This window comes from Vigna angularis, chromosome 1, assembly GCF_016808095.1.
Source record: "Vigna angularis cultivar LongXiaoDou No.4 chromosome 1, ASM1680809v1, whole genome shotgun sequence".
NCBI lineage: Eukaryota > Viridiplantae > Streptophyta > Magnoliopsida > Fabales > Fabaceae > Vigna > Vigna angularis.
The window spans coordinates 34,875,558-34,895,678 of NC_068970.1; the positions used below are offsets into that span (position 1 = coordinate 34,875,558).

A 20,121-nucleotide genomic window follows, 5' to 3' on the forward strand; every position below is an offset into this window, starting at 1 on the left:
TTTGGCAGAGGTGTTGCATGCCTTACAGGCCCAAGAGTAAAGAAAACTTATGAGGCAAGAAGGATTTATGGAGGGTGCTTTTCAAGTCAAATTCCAGAGCATTGGTAACAAACATAAGAAGAAGCAAAATAACGATACCAGACCTGGAAGATATAACAAGATCAACAACAAGAGTAATAATACTAGAGTTTTTCCACCTTGTCCTCATTGTAAGAAAACCAATCATCCACAAAAAAGGTGTTGGTGGAGACCAGATGCAACGTGCCATAAGTGTGGGCAGTTAGGGCACATGGAAAAGATTTGCAAGTCTCATCAACAACAAGGAGAAGTTAAGGTTGTTGAGGATCAACCAGAAGAGGAACAATTGTTTGTTGTTACATGCTTCGCTACCAATAGCTCCACAGAAAGTTGGCTAATAGACAATGGTTGCACAAACCACATGAGTTATGATCGAGAACACTTTAAAGAACTTGACAAAACTGTACTTTCTAAAGTCAAAGTAGGTAATGGAGCATATATTGTAGTAAAAGGCAAAGGAACAGTGGCAATTAAAGGTCAAACAGGTTTGAAACTGATTTCAAATGTTTTATATGTTCCAGAAATTAACCAAAACTATTAGTATTCCTCAATTGCTTGAAAAAGGTTATAAGGTGTTGTTTGAAGACAAAAACTACATGATAAAAGATTCAGCAGGAAAGGAAGTATTTAAAGTTAGAATGAAAGGAAAAAGCTTTGCTTTGGACTTCATGAGTGAAGAACAAGCTGTAGTGCACAAAGAGATCAACAGTACAATACTTTGGCATAAAATATTGGGCCATTTTCATTATAATGCTTTAATATTCATGAAGAAGAATAACATGATCAGAGGCTTACCTGATATAGAAGAAGCATTTCCTACATGTTGTGTTTGTCAATATGGAAAGCAAACAAGACTCCCATTTCCACAAAAGGGATATACAAAATCTACAATTGATACATACATGTTGGAGGTCCTATGAGCACACCATCAGTGAATGGCAGTAGGTATTATATTATTTTCATTGATGACATGACAAGAATGTGTTGGATATATTTTATGAAGTTTAAATATGAAGTTGCTGACATTTTTTGGAAGTCTAAAACTTTGGTGGAAAATCAAAGTAAGTGAAAAATGTAAATGATCAGATCCGATAATGGAACTGACTATACTTCCAAAAATATTCACCTTAGCAAAATGGCACTGCAAAAATGAAAAATTGAACGATTATGGAGATGGCTAGGTGCTTACTTCATGACAAAGAGTTGCCTTAAAAATTCAAGGCAGAGGCTATAAATACAACAGTATTTTTACTCAATAGACTGCTAAAAAACGTTTTACAACAAAGAACACCTTTTGAAGCATGGTACGATAACAAACCTGAGCTCTTTAATTTAAAGATATTTGGTTGCTTGTGTTTCTCTTATATTCTTTATATTAAGATGTAGAGTACACGGAAGTGTAGAAGACGAGGGAGTTCACGACGATGATGAAGTTATGACGGTGGAGAGCAATGGACTCTAGAGTTACGGTCGAACCAAACCACTTTTAAATACTAGATTTTGATGCTATTGGTCTTTTAAGTTACTAAGTATAAAAAAACCTAATAACTCATTCATTTATTATTGACCTGGTTAATGATTTAGACGTCAAAGATAAAAAAAGACCAACTTGAATTGGTATTAAGATATATATATATATATATATATATATATATATATATATATATATATATATATATGAATAGACATTTAACAGATGACAGTGAAGATTAACAATAAATGTTGTGGAAATAAGAACGTATTTATGCGTACATTTATATCTCTCATTGATAAAAAAAAATTTTAAAAATATTAAAATTGTGTACAGAATATTATTATTTAATAATAGTCTCGTATAATTTTATTATTATTTAATAATGGTCTCATATAATTTTATTGATTCGAATATTTAAAACAGAGTAATCACATATTATCAAATAAATGATTCTAAAAAATTGAAAAAGGAAATTATTAAAAAAATATTTTCCTTCTCAGAAAAGACTCGTTTAGTATTGAAAGATTGTGTGGTAGGAAGCTCAATAGTCATGGAATCTATAAGCCTAGCACCGATCTGTGGATGAAACAGATGTTAATGATAAGGACGATATATCTGGGAAACATTCCTTGAGTGAGCTTGGCTGATATGAACCACAATAAAGGTCATTTCCTTCTATACGGGTTTTGGTTTTTGATGCCTATCTTCATTATCTCTCTCACCTCAATTTCGTCTTGAGTAACATTATAAAAGTGAAGTAGTGGTGAAAAAGTGAATTTCTGTCTTTTAAAATAGATAAGAATAAGATAAGGAAAAGTAATGAGAATCAACAATGAAGGAACACATTCGTTTCCTCCCACTCGTTCAACATAAAAACTTTATACTTCATACTCACTTTTAATGCTTAGAAACATGTAGAAACGATTATCCAAACACATAGTATATCCGTAATTTAATTACCAATAACACCTTAAAGACTCCAACTTAACATCCGTTTGAATTTGGGTCACTTGACAGTGAACGCAGGTTAAAGTAGAAGAAAAAAAGTTGCACCGCTTACAAGTTAATTATCAGTGCTGTCTTTTTCACAAACTCTTTTTCAACATCACAACCCCACTAAAACTACGTATATCCACCAAATTCAATTATTTACGCTTGAGTAGAAGAAATATGCATTATGACTGAAGAAATTAGAGACATGCAGACACGGCAGCCTAATATTCAACGCCAAAACATGGATAATTGTGTTATAAACTTGTATTGCAAAAGTTTGTTTCCGAAAGCAACGCAAGAACGTTGCATCATAAACGTTCTCCTCTGCGCAATCAAATCTTTTTTTTCTCCAAGTATCGGAATAAAGATTTTGTGAACGACTTTGACCACGACGTGAGATGCGACCTCCTTTCCACCTAATCTGGATCGTGGACTTTTTTTCCATCTCCTTTCTAGCTCTATAAACAGAGCCTTTCTTCCACTAAACATCATCAGAAACTACTCTTCTCTCCTTCTTTTCTCTTAGTTTTTTTCTTTTTCTTTTCTAAAAATATTTTAGATTTATTTTTATACTTCTTTTAGAGATCTTACGAGATTTTCAGAAATTTATGAGAAGATACAGTTGTATAATGGGATTTGGCCAGCAAATAAGTTCTTAAGAATAGTATGACAAATTGTGGGTAGAGTAAGGAAGTGTAAGATTGGAACGATCATACCACAGATGTCGCCGGAAAGAGACGTCATATTGGCGACGCCAGGAGCGTTCCGGCTGCGGTGGGACGTGTTCCTGAGCTTCAGAGGCACCGACACGCGCGGCACTATCACGAAAGGTCTGTACAAGAGTCTGCAGACGCGTGGGGTTCGCGTGTTCCTGGACGACGAGGGGTTGGAGCGTGGGGAAGCGGTAGCGAATGGGCTGATGAAGGGAATTGATGACTCTGCAGCGTTCATCGTCATCTTATCTGAAAACTACGCTTCTTCACACTGGTGTCTTGAGGAACTCACCAAGATTTGCGACACCGGTAGACTCCTCTTGCCCGTTTTCTACCGGGTTGACCCGTCGCAGGTCCGACACGTATCGGGTCCCTTCGGATCGGGTTTCGAATCGCATGAAAAAAGGTTTGAGAAAAATACGGTTTCAAAATGGAAGGAAGCGTTGAAGAAAGTTGGTGGAATTGCTGGTTGGGTTTTTAATCACAGGTGTCTGGCGTTGCTCTCTTTTTCAATTTATTTGCGTTACTCTCTTTTTCAATTTATTTGCGTTGCCCTTTCTTTTTAAATGCAATTACGCTAAAAAAACATTTTTTTTATATTGAAAGTAGTGAGATACATGATTTTACATGCCGTTCAACGTTTTCCAAATTTGTTTCTAATTTTTGCTAATGAAAAGATTGACTGCGGGAACACCTTGCCGTCGTGTACAAGAACTGAAAGAATGACTTTTGCAAGGAAAAAAATTAAATTTTATGAAAATTTAACTGACCCATGTTGAAAATAGAGTGTGTTGCGGTTTTCAAATAATATATTAAGAAGGTTAACGTAATAAACAGAAAAATAAAGGGAAATTTGACTAAACATGAGGAGTCTCGGGATAATTTGGTTTCTATAATAATATGAAACAATTTAATTAGAACATGGAATTATTCCTTCTTGTGATGTGAATGCTGTGTAGTTATTGATTTGTGACAGTGAGGAAAATGATCTGATTCAGCGTTTGGTGCGAAGGGTGTTGAAAGAGTTGAGTAACACTCCTATGGGTGTGCCTGAGTTTGCAGTGGGGCTTGATGAACGTGTTGAGAAGGTGATGGAAGTTTTGCAAGTTCAATCCAATGGTGTCAAGGTTTTGGGGTTGTATGGGATGGGTGGGGTTGGTAAGACAACCCTGGCCAAGGCCCTTTTCAATGCCCTTGTTAACCGTTTTGAGCATCGTTGCTTCATTTCCGACGTGAGACAAGTTTCATCAAAACACGATGGTTTGGTTTCCCTTCAAAGCAAAATCATTAAAGACCTTTTTCCTGGAGCAGGGTCTCCCTCCATCGGTGATGTCAATGTTGGTATTTCTGCTATCAAAGGTCGAGTTAGTGAGAATCGAGTTTTACTAGTCTTGGATGATGTTGATGAAGTGAAGCAGATTGATGCTTTGATTGGTAAGAGGGAATGGTTTTACGATGGAAGCTGTGTGATAATCACAACACGGGATACAAAAGTTCTAACTCAGAATCATGTAACTGTGTCGTATGAAGTTAGAGAGTTGTATGCTTCTGAAGCTCGAGAGTTATTCAGTTATCATGCACTGAGAAGAAGTGCACCACCAGAAAATCTTCTGAGTTTATCAGAGGAGATAATATTCCTGACGGGAAAAATGCCTTTGGCTCTGGAAGTGTTTGGTTCGTTTTTGTTTGGTAAGAGGAGGGAGGAGGAATGGGAGGATGCTGTGAAGAAGCTAAGGCTAATTCGCCCTCACGATCTTCAGGATGTGTTGAAGATAAGTTACGATGGTTTAGATGAAGAAGAGAAGTGTATATTCCTTGATATTGCTTGTTTGTTTGTACAAAAGAAAATGAAGCGTGATGGTGTGATTGATGTGTTAAGAGGTTGTGGTTTCAGGGGTGAGATTGCTATCACGGTACTAGTGCAGAAGTGCTTGATGAAAATCACTCCGGATAATACTGTGTGGATGCATGATCAAATTAGAGACATGGGAAGGCAAATTGTTATGGATGAAAGCTTTGTGGATCCTGGTTCGCGTAGTAGACTGTGGGATCGAACTCAAATCATGACTGTGTTGAAGGGTCACAAGGTAATGATAATTATATTGCATTACACCTTGTCTCACACGACTTTGTTTGATTAATGTCTAGAAACTATATTCTATTTGTATGACGAAGTGCCACAGTACTAAAATATTTGCATAAATATAGAAAGCTTTAAACTAGCAGAGTCCAAAATCATTTTTCATTCTTTATTCAAAAGGTGACTGGAGAATGGGCAAGACAAATAAATATAAACAGAAGACATAGTACAAATAGACAAATGGGCTTTCTCAGTAATGAGATGCTGGTTGATTATAAAAAAATATGATCTTTTGTTCGACACCTTTACGATTTGTTTCCTTTGATTTTGTAGAATATTTTTTAAAGATGCATGTAATACAACAAAGTGAGAGATACATATAACACACATTGTCTATTCATGACCTACCAAAACAAAAAACATTGTCTAATAATGTGTCAATTTTGATGTTTGAGGTTATAGAACTCAGATTTGCATCCTTTGATGTATTTTATGTAATACCTTCGCGTCCTTGTTTGACTAATATATGAATAATGTTTGGTGTGCATGGTATTTGTTGATTGGAACATTTCAATACGTTAATTTGATTAAAGGTTTGATCTTTTAATATCCTATATTTTAATGCAGGGAACTAGATGCGTTCAAGGTATTGTACTTGATTTTGAGGAAGAAAGGTTTTATAAGGGAAAGTTCGGATCAGTTTTTCCGAAGAAGTTTCAATGGAGACCAAGTTTAAGAAATATATCATGTTACATCAAACAATGCCTTAAGAATCATCCTGAACCTCAAGCAGAGGAAAACACAGAGTTTGTACTTCACACGAAATCCTTTGAACCAATGGTTAATCTGAGACAACTTCAGATCAACAATCTGAAATTACAGGGCAAGTTTCTTCCATCTGAACTGAAGTGGTTACAATGGCAAGGGTGCCCTTTAGAACGCATGCCTTTGAAATCTTGGCCAGGAGAGCTGGCTGTCCTTGATCTCAAAAACAGCAAGAAAATGGAAACCTTGTGGGGATGGAATGGTCACAACAAGGTGTGCTTTAGCTATCTTGTGTAGTGTGAATACCAAAGACATGGTATTATATGATATAATGATCAGGTTCTTGACACTTATTTTCTTTACACAATTCTTATAATCCTTTATGATAAGAAGAGAATTACACATGTCAAACCACTTAATGAAACATTACTTTCAAAAATCTATTTTATAAAAACACCTGCCTAAAATTGAAGTGTTCATAGAGTATTTATCTAATTTGGTTATCATTATACATACATCATAAGATTCTTTCGAAACTAAATTTGAAGTGTTCATATAATTTGGTTATTGTTATACATACATCATAAGATTCTTTAGACGTGTTTCCCTTTCTTTTGCTTCACTATACATATAAATAACATGGTGCAACATGACAATGCTTAGCAGGTGCCACAGAAGTTAATGGTCTTGAACCTCTCCAACTGCATCCAACTCACTGCTATACCTGACTTATCTGGGTGTCAATGTCTAGAGAAGATTGATTTGGAGAACTGCATTAATCTAACTAAGATTCATGAATCAATTGGCAGTTTGAGTAACTTGCGTAGTTTAAATTTAACGCGTTGTTCAAGCCTTGTCAACCTTCCCATTGATGTCTCGGGGCTGAAACAACTGGAGAGTCTTTTTCTTTCTGGCTGCTCCAAGTTAAAATCGTTGCCAGAAAACATTGGAATCCTGAAATCCTTGAAAGCACTTCATGCTAATGACACTGCTATAGCAGAGTTGCCCCAGTCCATTTTTCGCCTCACGAAGCTTGAGCAGCTTGTTTTAAAACGTTGCCAATATTTGAGAAGACTACCTAATTCTCTAGGACACCTATGTTCTTTGCAAGAATTATCTCTATATCACTCTGGGTTGGAAGAATTACCCGAGTCTGTGGGATCGTTAACTAACCTGGAGACACTCAATTTGATGGGGTGTGAATCTCTCACTGTTATTCCTTATTCTGTAGGGAATCTCATGTCATTGACAGAACTTCTGGTTGATAGAACTAAAATTAAGGAACTCCCTACAACTGTTGGTTCTTTATCTTACCTGAGGAAATTATCAGTTGTAAACTGTAAACTTCTCACCCAATTGCCAAATTCAGTTAAAACGTTGGCCTCAGTTGTGGAACTTCAGTTAGATGGAACAGCCATCACAAATTTGCCAGCTGAGATTGGAGAGATGAAGCTGCTGAGGATACTTCAGTTGATGAATTGTAAAAATCTTGAATACTTACCAGAATCTATTGGCCACCTAGCATCTCTTACTACATTGAACACGGACAATGGAAATATCAAAGAATTGCCGGAATCCACTGGACGGCTGGAAAATCTTGTCAACTTAAGATTGAACAAATGCAGAATGCTCAGAAAGCTTCCAACTTCTATAGGAAATTTGAAATCTCTATATCACATTTTCATGGAGGAAACATCTTTGTCAAGCTTACCTGAAAGCTTTGGGATGCTGTCAAGCTTGAGAACATTGAAAATGGCAAAGAGGCCTGAATTAGATACCAATGAAAGTAGCTTCCTTGCAGAACCTGAAGAGAACCATAGCCCTTTTGTACTAACATCTTCCTTCTGCAATCTGACCTTGCTAACTGAGCTTGATGCCCGTGCATGGAAAATATCTGGGAAAATTCCTGATGAATTTGAGAAGTTGTCACTATTGGAGACTTTGAAATTAGACAGGAATGATTTTCACAGCCTGCCGTCCAGTTTGAAGGGCCTTTCTATCCTCGAGGTCCTTTCACTGTCAAACTGCACTCAGCTGAACTCTCTCCCCTCACTTCCTTCAAAGCTGATTAAGCTGAATGTTCAAAACTGTTCTTCATTAGAAACTATCCATGACATGTCAAATTTAGAGAGCCTGCAGGAGTTGAATCTCACAAACTGTGTAAAACTGGGGGATATTCCGGGTCTTGAAAGCTTGAAGTCCTTGAGAAGGTTGTACATGAGTGGTTGCATTGCATGCTCCTCACAAATACAAAAGAGACTTTCGAAGGTTGTTCATCCCTTTCCTATTCATCAACCTTGGATCAATGGATAAATTTATGCTTACAAAAATTGAACAGTAGAAATATGATACATTTTGGTTTTAGTCCCCTTTTGAATAAAACAAAATGCGACCTTAGATTGTCACTATCCCGACTAAAATGGAATAGAATAAAATATATTTTCTTTTCTTAATTTCTAAAAAGTAAATTAGTCAAAGGAATAGAAGATGTACATGGACTAATTGCAAAATATACATAAATTGAGAAAAATAAGGAGTAATTAATTTCCTATTGCTTCTTATATCTTCTAAACAACGAGTATTTATGTGACAGGTTGCACTGAGGAATTTACAGAACTTAAGCATGCCTGGAAGCAAATTACCTGAATGGTTTACTGGGCAAACTGTGAGCTTTTCCAAGCGTAAAAATCTTGAGCTAAAGAGTGTACTTGTTGGTGTTATTATTTCAATCAACCACAGCATTGACATACCCAACATGAAGAGAGATGATATGCCAGGCTTGATTGATGTTGAAGCAAATGTTCTCAAAGGGGGAAGAACTCTGTTTAGGACTGTGTTAAACATCTGTGGGGTGCCTAGAACAGATGAAGAACACATGCACTTGTGTAGGTTCCATGATTACCATCAGCTGGTAGCCTTTCTAAAAGATGCTGATACATTTTCTGTGAGCAAGAGAAATCCACCTTTTGATACGGGGTTGGAGTTAAGAAAATGTGGGGTCTATTTAATCTTTGAAGGAGATGATGATTATGATGGAGGGGAAGAATCATTGGACACGGGCCTACAATCTGTCTCAGAAAAATTGGCCAATTTTTTCAGCACTCGTGAAGGTGGTGATCAGGTGAGTGTCAATGGAATTGGACATGCTGGAACATGAGAAGCTTATTTTCTTACAACACTTAAACGCAACTCCATTATTCTGATTGGTCTACTCTTTTCTTTGTGATATGAGTTGGGTTTGGTGAGAAAAGATTGATACATAGTTCCGCTGATTATGACTGCCTTTTAGTGGAAGAATTGTTCTTGTTTGTACATTTGCTTGAACATCAAGCAAGCCAGGCATGTATTCTCTCTTGATGTTGGGCATGTCATTGTCTGATAAAATAGAAATTGTCCTTTTAAAATTTCCATTATTTTCGAGCATTACTCCTCTTAAATGTCAAAATGAATTATTATAAATATCTATAAAGTATTTTAAATTCTTTATACAAAGTATTTATTGTTCAAAACCTTCTCATCCAAACACATCACAAAAAGGCATTTGATGGATGTAATTGTAAGGACTCAGTTTATGTATTTAAGAGTAGAACTAGTTTAAAGAAGATAAAGTATGAATATTTTATTATTTAAGCTAAACAATTTATAAATAAAAAAAGTTAATTATTCAAACTTCATTTGATAAAAACCACCACCTCTAAAATCACATTTTCTGTCTTCTTTTTTAAATTATAAAAGATTTGTTCATCTTTTGTAAATCAAAGTCCACTTTAGAGAGAGTATAACATTTATGCCTGATCAGAAATCGTTTTTCAGTGAGTTTCTCTTTACCGTTTTATATTGAGATGGTTTTAAGGAAATGGTTACATGCCTAGGTATAAGGCTTGCATGTGTTGTTTATCGTTTAAAGATTTATCGTTTAAAGATGAATCTTCATCAGTCGAGGATCATAAAGGTATGTTCAAATCATTGATTAGAGTTTTTGTGTACAAGTTTAACTTTCATGTGACAATAATGGATTTAAGAACTTAAGCTTGATCAAATAAGTCTTAACCTTGTACAAGTTTAACTTTCATGTGACAATAGTGGATTTAAGAACTTAAGCTTGATCAAATAAGCCTTAACAGGTTAAGGGAGCTAGTTAAATTTTGATAGTATCTTAGGATAGTTGATCTAGATTTGAAGGTCATATTGTCATAATAATTGATTTTATGCATGAATTGTGTATTGCTTGAATGTTCTTTAAATGTTTGAGATAAATTGTTTAATTTAAATGAATGAATTCAAAAGGAGATATTTGTTGTATGTTAAGTGGTAAAAATAAGAATATTTCAATCGAGTTAAATTAGTTCAAGTTTTTATTATTTTGAAACAAAATTATTCATGTTAAGAATAAAAATTCTAGTTTGAACCAATATGATCACCTGTTATATGTTGCATAATTTTTGTATTATGTATAGTAAGTGGGAGAGCAAATCTCTCTCTTACTTTAATTCAAAATTTAAGAATTTTTGTTGCTGGACGAATTGTTTAAATAATAAATCCTAGTGGTTTTATCTCTAGGCAAATTAATTCTTGTTGGACAATATGTTTTTTTATGAAAATGCCCTAGTTTGTTTAGCGAATACTTTGTTTTTGGGGTGACTAAAAGTTGTTAGGAGTGCTAACACGTCTAATTGAGTGAATTTTAACATGTGTTTAATTCATTGGGTGAGCATTTTTCTTTGGATGAGCGAAGTGATAGTTAAGTGAGAGAGTGTTTTCTAAACTTGAAAAAAACATTTTAAATGTTTCTAATTTTTAATATTTGTTTCCCTTTCACCATATTATTATATTGGATTAAATATGTTTTTGGTATCTAAACTTTTAGTGAAAATTAGAATTAGTCCCTCTTTGAAATATTTGACTAATTTAGTCCCTCCTCATTAAAACTACGTTAATTTAGTCATTTTAATCCAATTTTGTTAAATTTCTTTGAGGTTTCAAATACATTCCTCAACTAACATTGAAGAAGAAAACATGTGGTGTGTTGTGAACATAGTTATTTTTCGAGAGGAAGTACTATGTTGCGACATTTAGATTTTGAATTGAATTTGAGATTTTGAAGATGAATTTTGACTTTATAGATATTGTCGAAGGGTGTTCTTATGATCTAGTTTGTGGTGTGAGAAAGAACTATGTGTTAGATTATAGAGATTTACCTTGTCATATGAGTGGACAAAGTTCTTATTATGTAGCTTTATTCTTGTGAAACGTAGTGAAAATAGCTTAAGAGATACATATCTTTAAGTCTAATTTAACACAAGTTTTTCCAAAGTAAAGTTAAAAAGCTATAATGACGTCAATAACTTATGACATGAGAGGTATTCAATAGATGAAAGTTAGTAGAAACTTGATTATGACATATATTTAATAGATGAATTGAAATTATATTTCTTACAATTAATATATGGATTATATGTGATTATATGATGTGTATGATTTAATATATACATGTATGCAAATTTTTAAAACTTTAACGTATCCTATTTTGTGTGATTGTGTTATTTTTCCATTTGTGATCGTCTATTGCATCTACATGGATGTAGATGATGTTACTCAAGTATAATCTCAACAATATTATATTTTATAATTAATATATATGTTTTTAAAATAATTATATGTATAAATATTTTGATGTACGTAGGTATATATGAGAAGATAGTTAGATGTTTAGTAGTTAATGTAGGTATAGAAAATAGATTAATCATTTAAAAATATATATAAATAAGAACCTCGATAAGAAAAGGTCATAGTTTTAACTTCTTTTACCAATTTTTTCCCCTTTAATGAGACTCCTCATTAAACTTATCTCATTCTTCTTTTCCAAAGTTAAGAGTGAATAATAAATATATCATAATGTTGCTTCTATATGGATAGATATGGCCTTCCGTGAAAAAATGTTAATAGATGAATTGAATTTTCATTAAATGGATTGAACTTCTAATCCATTAAAATGGACTAATTATATTTTTTTTACCTAACCTAATATAATTTAAAATAATAGTTATGTAATTCATCTAATTTCTTACATTCTAACGAAAGTTTAACCAAAATTAAAAAAAAAAATTATATGATTAATCCAATTTTTCACTTGTGTATATCCAATTTCCGGGGAAGAGTTGTTTATTAGTCAAAATTAGAGAAATCTTCAATATATAAAAATATTGATAAAAATACTTACAAGTCACATACAAAATCTTAGGTTTTTTTCACTTGCAAAATCACCTACTATTATTCTATTAAATATTAATTTGGTTATTAACAATAATAATTAAAGAAAAAGAAAACACAATCAACGAGATTGAAAGAAAGTACTTTTTGATACTGAAAGATTTTATGCATAGATAGTCTTTTATATATATATATATATATATATATATATATATATATATATATATATATATATATATAATCTAAGGCAAAGAAATAACAGATAATTGTTAAGACAGACGTGGTTAATAAATGCTCCACTAGACTATCTGTCCAAGCACTACTAAACTATCTTTACTGCCCCTTCTATCATACCTTTTCATCATACGATCTAACAGAGTCTGACTCAACTCTGTAATACATTGTCTATTGCTCATTATTTAAAGTCGATAATTACAATTCTCCACCTTCATTCCAATCATGTAAGATCTCTCATCAACATCTTCCTTCCTTCTCAAACAAAAAAATTAATTCGCTCCAAACATTGTCTGAATCTTGATCTTGGCAACGAATTTATAAATACATTTGCAGATTCTCCTCTGAAGATTTTGGCCTCTGCAAACTTAATAAGGTCTCTCATGAAATGCAATCTAATGTTTGTGTGTTTTGTCTTCTTCTGGTAAATTTGATGATCAACTAGATTAATGACACTTTCACTTCCACAGTCAACAATCACAACCACAACTGATTTCTAGCAAATTGCAGTACCAAACAACGTAAAATTATACCTAAAAAGTGACTTTCTGGTATCAACATTTATTGCATAATCAACATTTACAAACCCCTCTATCATGGGTACACTGCTATACACTATTGTTCCTCTCAGATGTCTCAAAACCCACTTCAAAGCCTCTCAATGAGCACGTCTAGGATCTTCCATTAATCTATTAACCACACTAATAGCATGCACTAGATCCATTCTGCTACAGACCATATCATAAGTTATGCTCCCTATTCCATTACCATACGAATACCAAGTACTATTCATCTCCCTCCTTTCCTCCAAACCTTGTATTGATAATGACCAAACTTCATCAAACAAAAACTATGTTTTTCTCTTACTAGTATAGGATCTAAGTTAGGTTAGTCCATCCAAGGACAAAGAGAGGGAGGGGGCGGCGGCGTTTAATGAAAACAGCAAGTAAAATGCAATTAAGAAAGCTAAAGGTAGTTAACCATAACAATGTACAACAACAAAATTAACATATTGCAAGGCTAAGAGTGAAGAATTATGCAGAAAAGAAGGGCTATGCAGGGACTTCAAAGAAACAGAAAATTAATATGATGCAAAACTGAAAATGTGAAATTGCAGTACAAACTGAGTGAAATGCATGCTTAACTAAGAACTAAAACAAGTGTTAAAATGGAAATGGAACTAAACACGAAAAGCTCTAGTTGGTGCTTGAGAAAACAATGAACCAATATTTAGCCATCATGGAACAATGCATAGCTAGTAACGAAAACTTTGAGTTTAAGATCTCTGAAAATTTAGCACCAGCTAGAGCTTATTTGAACAAACCAGGGAGCACATATCAAGAGATAAGGTGTGATAATAAGATGAACCAAAATCTGAAATCAGACTAGCACTAAATGTACAAGAATAAAACATAACACAATACTTCTGCAAAGAGCAAAAATCCTAGGCTAAGATATGTCAAAAACTATGCAACTGAATGAAATTAACAACTTAGACAACAATCAAAGCAATAAACCACCATATTAACTAAAGACTAAAGCTAAGCTAACCTAAGAAATGCAAAGGAGTAGCTACACTGAAGTGAACAAAACCAATTAAACTTAACACAAATTTGGTATAAAAGAGATTTTTGAGCTTGAGAAAAACATATTTTACATGGATTTAAAACAGGAAAAACGAGTTTAACAAAGAAGCTAGCGGCATTAGATTAACTAGAAAATTATTACGGATGGTGCTTAAGCAACACAACTAGTAGGAAAAATAAGCTACACTAGTCATAGCACTAATTTAAGTTATCAAAACAAGTTAGAAATTAACATATACTTAAGGCAATGGAACAATAAAAAAAACTAAAAACATATGGAATAAAAACCTAAGGTTTATACTCTCGGATGATCTCATATTTGTTAAAGAATCTCAAGTGGGTCCTCATGTTAAAATTGGTTTCAATTGGATCCTAAATTTTGAAAAATAGTAACAATTAAGCCCTTTCTGTTAAGTGGTGACAGACGACGTCAACAGATATTGAGTTGTAATTTTTTTTAGAGGACGTGTCATTGTGTATTAAATTCATTGGTTAATGTGTTTTATAATCATGATTTTCACGTAGAGGCTGAAATTATTATGGTTGCAATGAAATTTCTGAATTTAAAAGGAGAAAAATACGTTAAGCATTGGTTTAGGAAGTCAACATATGAAGAGACCTATAACTCAATCATTTATCCTATCAATGGTCAACATATGTGGAAAATTACATCATATCCAGATGTATTAACCCCAAAGAGAAAAACAATGCCGGGAAGGCCTAAGAAGAAGCGAATACTAGAGGCAACGGAGATGAAGAAGAATGAAAGTGAATTAAGAAAGGGTGAGACCAGAAAAATATGTGGTGTCTGCAAGAACTTAGATACAACAAAAAATCTTGCTCACAAAGACCTCCAATTGTTGAGTGTGATTCGGCAAGTGCACCGAATCGTTTCAAGTAATATAAAATGATAAGACCAAGTATCGTTTTTCCAAGAGACTCGTAATACTAGAGAATTGTGCGATTAACAACTCATCTAGATTTAATAGAACATAACATCATTTACAAATATGTGCAACAAGTTAAATTCACAAATATACAAGGTTGGACTTTTGTTTTTGAAGACACTTTGATATGGACTAGACTGGAAATGGTGTGAAATGACATTGCTAAGGTTAGTTTCCACCTATTTCACTCTTGTGCTTACCCAATTTTATCTCCTCTCCATCAATTTACTAAAGTCAATCCACAAAAACACTCTAGCCCTAATCCCTTAGGTGAAAGAGCCTAGGTTTTCCCTATTAAACTCCAATCCCTTGGAAAATCTAACAAGCAAACCCGCATTAATGAGCTAGGATCTTAAGACAACATGTGAATCATCTTCCATCCTTTGAACCAATGACCACAAGGACTCTTGTTTCAGTTCAAGGTTCCATCTTACGTCCCCATAATCCATGAAACCCCAAAATCAAGTCATGAACATTCGTATTATATGCAAGCTTTAAGATCAGAAACAAGAATACTAGCAATTGATAGAAAAGGGATATATATATTCAAATCAATCATCCATTACACAAGAATTCAGAGATTACATCTAACCCTAACAAGATGAATTTGGTTCTCCACTTCCATGGAGAACCCTAGAGCTTACAAACATGGATGGAAGAAGAAGGAAAGCCAAAGGAAGAGGATGAGATGTTCCCACAAGCTCCTCACGGTCTTCATGAGCTTCAGTAGTGAAATCGCACCTCCAAAGAACCAAAGACCTAAAGCTCTTCGTGTTTCTGAGTTAAATAGAGCAAATATGTCATGTCAACAAAAATGGCGCTCAAGCACCCCCTAGATGGTGGGCGCCCGAGCGTGCATCAGTCGTGGTGCACTGGCGCTCGCGCCCATGGAAAAAGGGGGCCCGGGCGCGATTCTGCTGCACTGCTTCTTTTTCTCATTTTTGTGCAGATATGCTTACTTTTGTGGCTGGTTCAATTCTTTACATTGTTGGAGATTCTTCCAAGCACATTATTAGCTACAAAATAAAGGAGTTATAGATGAAATTACATCAAAGTAGCCCAAAACACAATTATTCATAAAACTAAAATAAAAGAGAGGATTAAGCAAGTTACAAGCTAGAAAAGAGTTGATTTTGCTACTAAAATAATGCTTAAATAATGGTAAGAATTAGCATTATCACCAATACAACACACTAAATCAACAATCTTTGCACCACAACAAACTGAAGTAATAATATCTCCACCAACATATCTGCTTCCTATTAAGCAATCAACTGATGTTTAATTAGTAGACAATGTTAGGACTTTTATTTTGAAGACAATGTTTGATGTAATGTTTAATATTGAAGACAATGTTTTATATTTGATGTAATCCCTGGACAACCCTTTCTTTTGTTCCTAATGCAAAGCATGTATATGCTTTGTGAAAGAGGATGTCGTGTATTTTAATAACTTTGGGACTATGTTAAAGTATATTATCAGGTTTCTTTTGGTGTATTTATTAATGACCATTGTTGAATATCCCTTCTTGCTTATTTACTACAATTTTTCATGTAATGAGTAAACTATATTTGCTTTTGGACAGACACCATTTTCTATTTGCCTTGCACACTTTTTTAAACACTAATCAATAACCTTTTTAATTAAAATACACATTAACATTACAAATACTCAATTACATTACATAAACTTCTTATAACAAATCAACCAAGTTTCATTAACATTGATATTACAATTACATTAAAAACACATATAACAAACATCATCCCCCATTAACACCTTCAACCACTTTTCCAACATAAAAACACATTTCTCTAAACAAGCTATTTTCATCTTTTTCATATCTCTTTGTTCCATCTTCATCAAAGTTCCAACCATTTCTTCATTTTTCGCACTTTGACTCCTTTCTTCCACATTCAGCACATTTCCACATATATCTTTACCACTTTCTTCAATTCCTTCTTTACTGTACCACTGAAAGAAGTTGCAGCCAACCAAATCTTCACTCCTACCCTGTTCAACAACACAACAACAACACACATCTACTCCTTCGTCAAAACCCAAAAAAGAAAACTCACATTTCCGCCACTACTGTGTTGAATGCCCTAACTGTTGCATGTGCAAGACGAAGACGAATGAGACATTCCTCAGCTAAACAGTGTTGTAGTTCTGCCTTCCACAACCTCTTCTTTCCTAAGACGAAGAACAATGACAAATTCTACATGAAGGACCCCTTTAAATGTTAAGGCAACCATAACAATTTCAGCCTCCACGTGAAAATCATGATTATAAAACATATCAGCTAGTAAATTTAATACACAATGACACGTCTTCTAAAAAAATTACAGCTCAACATCTATTGTCTGTCACCACTTAACGGAAAGAACTTAATTGTTACGAGTTTTCAAATTTAGGATCCAATTGAGACCGTTATCAACAAAATGACCCACTTGAAATTTCTCAACAAATATGAAGAACATTTGAAGGTTTAAACCAAAACCAACCACAAACCAAGATTATATGATTGTTAAATTGAAAATATTATGGATCCATAGAGAAGCTCGAGACATCCTCTTGCTCCTCCCAACATTAAAAAAAATTAAAACAGTTGTCTCTCCCTATTACATCCTCTACTTCGGTATATTTGCCCTCAAAACTCCAGATGAAACCTTCCTAACAGAAATCTCAAAGGTGCTGAAAAGATTGTTGTCAATTTGCCAAAGAGTTGTTTTTCAGTGAGTGTGTTGCTGCCAATAACAAATTTGGTTTCTATTTTGTCTCCTTATGTGGCAGTAGACAGTCCTAGCTTCATTTGGGCCATTCCATGTGTAGTCCAATAGCACGTCAGATGGAGAGGACTCCTGCCCCAACATTGTTAATTGCACCAGTTTTCCAAGAAGGGTTAAAATTGTCTTTGCTCAAGTAACTATCTTCAACTTCCAAATTAAACCACATTTCGTCCAGAGCTCTAAAGAAAATGTTCTAATACTCAAATTGAAATTCTTTGAGTTTAAGGATCCAATGCAATAAGAATTAGCCAATTAGAGATATGGAGAAAAATATTATGATCCAAGTAGCCAACATCTCTGAGTTACGCTGACATGACCTTTGCAAATTGCCTTCATCTTCCAATATGAACTGCAATTAGACTAAAGCTCCAAAAGTTATGTTTTACTACTCAAATTAAAGTTCTTTGAGTCTAGAATCCAATTCAACTAACCTCAACGCAATTGAACACCTATGGAAAATGTTATGCACAAAATAATTAGCAAGGATCGGAACTGTCAGGATGAAATTTTCAGCATCAAGACTCAACTTTTGCACCACTTCAGGTTTGGATTTAATTTCCTAAAAAGTGCAGAAACTACACTAATCATGTAGAATAAAAGAAATGAGAATCCTAAGGGATTGTAATAACTCTAGATATTATGAGAGTATAGAAATTGAATTATCAAATATCCCCACACTTAACTTTTGCACTCCTAGACAATCAAGATTAGAAAACCTAAGATGCTAAGAATATGCAAACACTGAACAACTGAAAACAAGAACTGTGAGCAAAAACACAGAGAAACAGGACAGAACTAGGCAATCTGAGACTGAACCAAGTAAATTACAGGCACTGTTATAGAACTTTGCTGTTAAAAGACAACACACTTATCACAAAGGATTTTAAAGAAAACATAACTATCCTTAACAAATTGACTGTCATATAACAAGGTTTAAGTAATAGAAGGAACATATAACAAATTGTTTTGTTAAAAAATGATATGTAAGTCATGAGGTGACACAGCCACCACCACATTTTAAAAACATTCACGGTTGCATATAAATATTTAATCAAGACCATCATATGATTAAGTTGTTACATATGTTGAGATTCACCAATCATAAAAACTTACATCAGATTCTAGAATCCAAGAAATATTTCCAATTGGTTGAGAATTAGACTTCGTCAACATTGCTCTCGGGTGAACATTATTTCCAGAATTGTTATTACGATTAACTCGAGTATTTAAAGTTTTCCCCCATGCCGTCGTGAGCTAAATTGCTGTAATCATAGGCTTCGCTCTTGTCCAAATTGATGTGCCTGCCCGATAACACTAACGCGAGATCACATCCCTACTTTTAAATTAGTACAGTGTTAACGAATGCATTTTATAGCACAGAAAGAAAGGCTATCAGAAACATTACTATGGGCCTGAATTTCAAAGATCAACAATCCAAAATTGGAGATATCCAAAAACGAGTAATATAAATCCAATACAAAGAAAAGAGCTGAATTCCAGGAATCAACTAAAAGAATGGCACAATTTCTAAATTTCACAAAATTGAGTAGAGACTAATTGCTGAATAACCTGGAATGTACAAAAGATGAATCCTGAAAATCTGCTCTAATCCCCCACCCAAGAAAAACACAAAAAGAAACAGAATATATCCTATTGAAAACGACTATATTTAATATGACACATTCTAATTTTACACAATTCCTAGGCTGGCTCTCAAGGTGGAAAACCGAAACTAAGTAATGTACAAGCATCCTACTCCAAATTACTTCTGCTGGCCAATCTTGGGCTTGGTTCTCATACTGGCTCGTCTAGCAACATCCCATGCCTTGGGTGGGGCATATACACCAAGCTGTGCGGCAAAAAAGGATTCATACCCAGGTGAATCAAAGGCGAACCCGGTGTGCTTTGATATCTCACGTGGGAGTTGAGATATTGCATAACTCCTTGCCTCAGCTGGTGTGAGCTGGTTCCCTATCTCCAACAACTGTGCCCTACCAGTGTTATCTAGCTCATCTCTATGCATTTCTTGAATAATCTGATAATCATAGGGGGAGAACCATCTTTGAACCCTGAAACAAATGAATAAAAAATGAGCAAAGCTGCAGCAATAAAGTGGTCACCAATTTTTTACATGTCCAGTTTTTCACATCCTCCAAAGCTATGTCTCACATACAAAAGACTCTTTCCATTATATTGTAATGCAAAAATACAGATTAGCATGAGAATGGATGTGACAGCCACTTTTATCCAAT

The 20,121-nt window shown here is 34.2% G+C and overlaps 2 protein-coding genes across 9 annotated transcripts in view; one reads left to right on the plus strand and one right to left on the minus strand.

Annotated features, from left to right (window-relative positions):
- The first annotated feature begins 2,848 nt into the window (after positions 1 to 2,848).
- LOC108321445 (disease resistance protein RPV1) lies at positions 2,849 to 9,513 on the plus strand. Of its 3 annotated transcripts, none has more exons than XM_052880165.1 (5): positions 2,849 to 3,745; positions 4,235 to 5,345; positions 5,966 to 6,376; positions 6,767 to 8,371; positions 8,697 to 9,513. In XM_052880165.1, exons 1-5 carry the CDS (start codon positions 3,267 to 3,269, stop codon positions 9,258 to 9,260), a joined length of 4,170 nt encoding a protein of 1,389 aa, XP_052736125.1. In that variant the 5' UTR covers positions 2,849 to 3,266; the 3' UTR covers positions 9,261 to 9,513. The 3 variants fall into 3 exon arrangements, with proteins under 3 accessions (XP_052736125.1, XP_017408679.1, XP_052736128.1); XM_017553190.2 differs by having other exon boundaries at positions 6,770 to 8,371; XM_052880168.1 differs by having other exon boundaries at positions 3,607 to 3,745; positions 4,218 to 5,345.
- A 9,773-nt stretch (positions 9,514 to 19,286) lies between these two features.
- LOC108321443 (phospholipid-transporting ATPase 3) overlaps positions 19,287 to 20,121 on the minus strand; it is a 37,836-nt gene continuing 37,001 nt past the window's right edge. For all 6 annotated transcript variants that reach the window (XM_052871628.1, XM_052871631.1, XM_017553186.2 and 3 more), the window contains one exon: positions 19,287 to 19,938. In XM_052871628.1, coding sequence (XP_052727588.1) covers positions 19,632 to 19,938 — 307 coding nt within the window. In that variant the 3' untranslated portion in view covers positions 19,287 to 19,631. The remainder of the gene's footprint in view (positions 19,939 to 20,121) is intronic.